This window comes from Chelonoidis abingdonii, chromosome 11 (genome assembly GCF_003597395.2).
Source record: "Chelonoidis abingdonii isolate Lonesome George chromosome 11, CheloAbing_2.0, whole genome shotgun sequence".
Lineage (NCBI taxonomy): Eukaryota > Metazoa > Chordata > Testudines > Testudinidae > Chelonoidis > Chelonoidis abingdonii.
The window spans coordinates 6,607,397-6,613,984 of record NC_133779.1 but is presented as its reverse complement, the minus strand read 5'-3'; the positions used below and the strand labels follow the sequence as shown (position 1 = coordinate 6,613,984).

Below are 6,588 nucleotides of genomic sequence, written 5' to 3'. Positions count from 1 at the left end.
GCCAGTCGTCACCTTGGGGGTGGAGGGACGGACCTGGATGGTCCTGGCCTGGGAGGCGGGTGGGACGGACCCGGATGGTCACAATGCACCAGCTGGGATTTCTCCTTGTGCTGTTTGTCTGTTTTGTTCGTCACTGGGATACAGCCGGGCTGAGATCCTGCAGCCCTCGGGCACCCAGCCAGGCCAGCTGGAGAGATCCCCAAATTTTGTGCTGGGCTGGCGGCAGCAGTGTCCAATTGGGGTTGGCTGGCAGCTCGGAGCCAGCCAATGGGAGCTGGCCACAAGGTATATAGGGGCAGCTCCCCTGCTGTTGTCCTGGGTCACCTGTTGCACTGGAGTAGAGGAGTCCCCGTTGTTCTGCTGATCAGGTAACCCCTGGTGCGGGCTTGCGAGGCAGCAGCTGATGGAGTCCAGGAGGGGGATGGGGCCTGGGCAGGGACAGGTGTCTGTGCCATCCTTGGGCAGGGCAAGGAGAGAGTGCCCAGGAGACGCTACGGAAGGCGTCAGTGGGTGGGTGGGTGCTGGGTGTTCCCAGGCTGGGGGCCACAGGAAAAGGGGGCCCTGTGGGTGCAGTGTGCATGGGGTGTCAAATGGCAGTGTCCCATCAGATTCCTGGAGGGAAGGGGAAGCCCCCTGAGAGGAGATGAGGGGCCCAGCAGGGTGGTTGGTGGCCAAGGTGCCCCCATAGAGGTGGAGGGGCTGCAGGGCCAATGGTTGGTGCTTGGGGCATGCCCAGGGATGGCCCTGGGTTGCTGGTGACCTGTTTGACCTTGGCAGTGTCTCTGAGTCCCTAGGGGATGGTGGAGGGGCTGTGCTCAGGGTCCCTCTGCTCCCAGAGCCCTGTGCTCTGGGGCCCCATATCGGACCCTGCTGGGTCCTGACTCCAGGAGCACTGATCCACGTGAACACAGCTAGGGTGACCAGACAGCAAGTGTGAAAACTCGGGACGGGGTGGGAGGTAATAGGAGCCTATATAAGAAAAAGACCCAAAAATCAGGACTGTCCCTACAAAATTGGGACATCTGGTCACCCTAACCACAGCTCCTGGAATGTGGGTGCAGCTGGCAGCTGCGGCTGCTCCCGGCAGGTGCCCAGGACCCTCCTGGGACGAGGGCAGGGGCTAAAAATAACCAACCCGGAGCAGCAGCTGAAAAAGAACCCGACTTTCCATTGGCAGCAACTAGATATGTCCCCTCCCTGGGTTCCTCCCCACTGGTGAATCGCCTCTGACCTCTGCCTGCCTGTCCCTGCTGCCCCATAGGTATCCACTCGCCAGGACCTGGGCATGATGGCTGCCACCGTGCTCTGCCACAATGATGCTCGTCCTGGCCCAGCCAGGGGTGCCCCCTGCCCAGGGAGCCCTGCCCTGACAGTGGGGTGCTGGGCTCTGTCCGAGGCTGACACTGGCTCCCCTGTTCCAGGAGCCTGAACCCTCACCTTGGGGGAGCGCCCTGGCTGGCTCTAGCTCCCATTGCCCAGGGAGGACCCACAGCCCCATGCCAGCCTTCAGACTGGGGGTGTCACGGTGCACAGGCTCGAGGCTCTGGAGCCGCTCTGAATGAGGTTCAGGGACCCTCCTGCAGCGTGATCCCCCTCTGGGCTCACTCTGCCTAGGGCAGCCGCCTGGGGCTGACCTCGGAGCACTCAGTGCCCTGCTCCATGCTGTGAGCTCCCCGCAGGGAGTCCCCCCGGATGGGACATCTGGGAAAGCCCCACCCCCCGTGCACCCCACCCCCGCAGTCAGCAGTGAGCCCGGGGAACGGGTCACACCCACGGGTTATTAGTGGCAGGGGCGGCTCCAGGCACCAGCACACCAAGCGCGTGCTTGGGGCAGCAAAATGCCTAGAGCCGCCCCTGATTGGTGGTGGGGAATACAACGTAGAGCAGAGCTCGTTAGCACAGACAGCAGGAAGGGACAGCAAAGTCCATCTTGGGGGGAGGGTGGGGAACCCCGAGCCCAGAGCTCTCCCTTCTCAAGTTCCCCAACCGCAGACGGACCAGCTTCCTGCAGCCGAGCCTCTGTCCTCCTCTGTCCTCCGTCTCTTTCCCGGGCAAGCAGGTCCCCCGGCCTCCACCTCTCGCTTTGTTCTCCAACACCTCCGGCCGGCTCTGGCAGAGAATGGGCGCAGGCCATCAGTTGCCAGGCTACAGAGTGTCGGCAATTGTCTGTGCCCAGGCAGCCAGCTGGTAGTCACACCTGCCTGCTAGGGGTCTCTGCAACGATGACACACACTTGGCCCACCACTTAGATACTTGAGTAACACAGGGGAAACCGAGGCGCACACAGTATTCAGACAAAACATTAAGAACTTTCCCACTTCGTCACATGGGGTCACCCTGACTTAGGTGCCTCCACCCCCCAGGAGACCTCAGGCTGGTGCAACTAACACAGGATGCCTGGGCAGCGGTGGGACTTACCCCTCTGTCTGGGGTGTGGTTCCCCCCCACCCGTGGCTGCTGTGCTGTTGGGCCCAGGTGGGTGGGGAAATGGGCATGGGAGGCTGGTGGGATCAGCCCCCTGGGCATGGCCGAGGGGTTTTGCCCAGCAGCCCTTGGCTCCAGCCAGCGGCTGCCCCCGGGACTCAGCAGGCGCCTGTCCCCGCAGGACTCGCCCCCGCCCGCCATCATGCCGTTTGGGAACACCCACAACAAGTACAAGCTGAACTTCTCCGCGGAGGAGGAGTTTCCTGACCTCACCAAGCACAATAACCACATGGCCAAGGCCCTCACCCTGGACATCTACAAGAAGCTGCGGGACAAGGAGACCCCCAGCGGCTTCACCCTGGATGACGTCATCCAGACCGGGGTAGACAACCCAGGTGGGCGCTGGCTGAGCCCCACTCCCAGGGCCAGACGTGTTATCTGTGACAGGGCTCGGACCCTCGCCCCCGGGAACCTCCTGCCCCTCACTCCCCACCCCCCTCGGCTCTCTCGCTGCTTTGGACCCAGTCTAGCTGGGCATGGAAGCAGCTGTCCCCAGCCTCCCTGCAGGCTGACCCCTGACTCCCCAGTCCTACAACCCAGGGGCGGGTCAGCACCCGTGCCATCCACCGTGGCACTGAGCGCGGCCCTGCCAGGGGTGGATCAGGACAGGGCCCCTAGGCCTGGGAGGTGCCTGCCACTGAGTGGGACGATGGCCTTGCAGACACCTGGCCTCTAGCCCTTGGCCCCTGGCAGGGGGGACACTGCGGGGAGCCACCTCCTGTGAGATCATCCCCATACCCACCCCTACCCCATGCCTCCAAGATCCTATGAGCCTCTTCCCCACCCCCCATCACTGCAGCTGCCCAGCCTGTCTTCCAGCACCATGGCAGTCTAGTCTGGAGACTACACACCTCCCGGTGTCCCTTGGCCTCCCCCACAGCCACCAACAAAGAGACAGGCCGCCTGGGCAGGGCAGAGGGGAGTGACCCCCTGAGCCTAGTGCAGAGGGGCTGAGCACTTCCTGCTGCCCCCCACTGCCCAGAAGCCTGGTTCCTGGCCTGGCCGCCCCCTCGCTGGGGAATGGGCCCAACTCACCTGCCAAGGAGCGCAGGGTGGGATGCCATCCACCTGCGCCCTATAGCTGCACCCTACGGCAGGGCCCATAATCCCTGTGCCCCATGGCTCCTCCCAACCTGCTCAGTCTAACCCCCCCGCGCTGCCTACAGGGCACCCCTTCATCATGACGGTGGGCTGCGTGGCCGGGGACGAGGAGTCTTACATTGTCTTCAAGGACCTGTTTGACCCCATCATCCAGGACCGGCACGGTGGCTACAAGCCCACGGACAAGCATAAGACCGACCTGAACCACGAGAACCTGAAGGTGTGAGCAGGGGCCGGGGAGGGAATGGGGGTGGGGGGACTGAATGGAGTGGGGCAGGGGATGGATCAGGGGTCGAAGGAGCTGTGATGGGGGGTGGAGTGGGGGTTGAGGGGCCTGGGATGGGGGAAGGAGGGGAAGTTTTGGGGGAGTGGGACTGTGATTTGGGGAGCAGGGGTTGTGTTGCGGGAGGGACCTGACTCAGTTGAGGGCCAGAGGCTCAGGCAGGGCCATCCCAGGGCATTACCGAGTCTGGTTCCCTCTGGCTCACACAGGGCGGAGACGACCTGGATCCCAACTATGTGCTGAGCAGCCGGGTGCGCACTGGGCGCAGCATCAAGGGGTACACGCTGCCCCCCCACTGCAGCCGCGGGGAGCGCCGCGCCATCGAGAAGCTCTCTGTCACTGGTAGGGGGCTGGGGTCAGGCCCCATCCGAGAAGTAGCAGGGATGGGGCGGGGCACCTGCAGGCCAGGACTCAGGTGTGCTGGTAGGGGGGCTTGGGGGAGGGCTGAGGGGGGTCCCCACAGGCCGTGAACTGAAGATGTCTCATGGGAGCGGGGAAAGTGTTCCCTGGGCCAGGCCGTTGGTGGGGTGAGCCGCTCTCACCAGCTGTGAGAGGGATGTGTGTCTGTGGGGGCTGCTTACTGTTTATGGGGCATGTGGGAGGAGAGATCCTGCTGGTTGGGGGGGGGCTTTGGGGGGGAGGTGGCACTGGGCAGGTGAGATGGGACTGTAGGGGGCCATCAATGGGGTGTGGGGGTTGGGTGCAGGGAGCAGGGCAGTGGGATGCTCAAGGGGTTAGGCACTGGGGGGTTAAGGGAAGGGCTGGCCACTGAGTGCAGAGGAGTAGGGGTGCTGGGTGCAGGGGAGCCGGGTAATGGGGCATCGAGGAGGCTGGGCACTGGGGAGCAGGGGCAGTGTGGCATTAAGGGCACTGGGTGCAAGGGAGCAGAGCATTGAGGTTGCTGGGGCACTGGGTGGAGGGGAGTGGGGGAAGTTAGGTGCAGAGGAGTCGGAGGGGTTGGTGCTGGGAGTGGGATAGTGGGGCATTGAGGGGTTTGGGTGCTGGGAGGCTGATTGGGGCACTGGGTGCAGGGCAGCGGGGTGCAGGGGAGTGAGGGAGTTGGCTGCAGGGGAGTAGGAGGGGTTGGTTGGTGGGTGCAGGGCAGAGGGGTGCTGGGTGCAGGGGAGCGAGGGAGTTGGGTGGTGCATGTGGGGGGTTGGGAGCAGGGCAGTGGGGTGCTGAGGGCGTTGGGCTCTGGGGCATAGGAGCCATGGGGCTGGGGAATGGAACCAGAACTGGGGCTGACTCCTGCTCTCTCCCCAGCCCTGAACAGCCTGACCGGGGAGTTCAAGGGCAAGTACTACCCCCTGAAGGACATGAGCGACCAGGAGCAGCAACAGCTGATAGATGACCACTTCCTGTTCGACAAACCCGTCTCGCCCCTGCTGCTGGCCTCAGGCATGGCCCGCGACTGGCCCGATGCCAGGGGCATATGGTGAGCACCAGGGCCCCCAGCACCACTGGAGGGGGAGTCTGAGCAGGGGGATTCAGTACCAGGACTCCTGGGTTCTATCTCTGGCTCTGGAAGGGGAGTGGGGACTAGTGGTTAGAGCCAGGGGTGGGGGGAGGGCTGGGAGCCAGGACTCCTGGGTTCTATGCCTAGCTCTGTAATGGGATGCTAAACTGTTATGTAGTTTCGCTGCATGATGCTTCCTGTATTCCTGCTCCCCTGGGCCCTAGGGTGGCGCATTAGCGGGGTCTGACAGTTGGGGAAGGGTGCCCCGTAGCCCGTCCATCCCTGGTACAGGGCTGCCCAGCTCAGAGTGGCCCTGCAGCCCAGCAGGTACAAGACGGACTGGCAGATTCTGGCCCAGAGGCCAGAGCCCTTTCCCCAGCTCTGCAGCAGCTGTGACAAAGGGGTGCTGGCGCTGCCTGGCCTGTGGGGGGCGAAGGCTGATTGGGGCAGGGCTGGAGAGGAGTCCCAGCCCTGCGTATGCTGGCTGTGCTAGGCTGGGCAGAGGGACCATGCCAGGGCTGGAGCCATCACACTGTCCTCTGGGTTGCAGGCACAATGACAACAAGAGCTTCCTGGTGTGGGTGAACGAGGAGGACCATCTGCGCGTCATCTCCATGGAGAAGGGCGGCAACATGAAGGAGGTGTTCCGGCGCTTCTGTGTCGGGCTGCAGAAGGTGAGCGCCCTGTGCCTCCCGACCTGGGGGGCAGCCCAGCAGTCCTGGCTCCCAGCCCCCTGCTCCAAGCCTCTAGACCCCAGACCGGAGAGACAGCCCAGCAGTCCTGGCTGCCAGACGCTGCTCTAACCACTAGACCCCACTCCTCTCCCAGAGCTGAGATAGAACCCAGGAGTCCTGGCACCCAGCCCTACTGCCCACCCTGGTGCTGGGAGTAGGGGTGAGGGCCAGCCAGGTGGTGTACGGGCACACTCCAGGCTAGTGGCTGCTGCACTGCCCGCTGCAGGGATGGCCCCACCAGTGGAGCATTTCCTGGGAGAGATGCCCAGTGTCCTGGGACCTTGCGTTTGGAGCATCTTTTTACCCTTCCCTGCCCAGCTCTGGTGCCAGCTGCTGGGGGGCATCCCTGGCCCTGGCTGGGATTGCTATTAGGGGGTAGGCCCTGGCTGGAAGGGGGTGGTTCGCAGAGGGTCTGTCTGGTCCTGACTAGGGGTCATTGCGGGGGGCGGGGGGCAGTCCTCACTGGGGTGTGTTGGGTGGAGGGTTGCTGGAGGGCCTGTGGCTGTCCTGGCTTTGGCTGGGGGGTGGGG

At 64.0% G+C, this 6,588-nt stretch overlaps 1 protein-coding gene across 1 annotated transcript in view; it reads left to right on the top strand.

Annotated features, from left to right (window-relative positions):
• The first annotated feature begins 259 nt into the window (after positions 1-259).
• Positions 260-6,588, top strand: part of CKM (creatine kinase, M-type) — an 8,211-nt gene continuing 1,882 nt past the window's right edge. The window contains exons 1-6 of the mRNA XM_075071455.1: positions 260-368; positions 2,606-2,819; positions 3,651-3,805; positions 4,078-4,210; positions 5,132-5,303; positions 5,875-5,954. Coding sequence (XP_074927556.1) covers positions 2,627-2,819; positions 3,651-3,805; positions 4,078-4,210; positions 5,132-5,303; positions 5,875-5,954 — 733 coding nt within the window. The 5' untranslated portion in view covers positions 260-368; positions 2,606-2,626. The remainder of the gene's footprint in view (positions 369-2,605; positions 2,820-3,650; positions 3,806-4,077; positions 4,211-5,131; positions 5,304-5,874; positions 5,955-6,588) is intronic.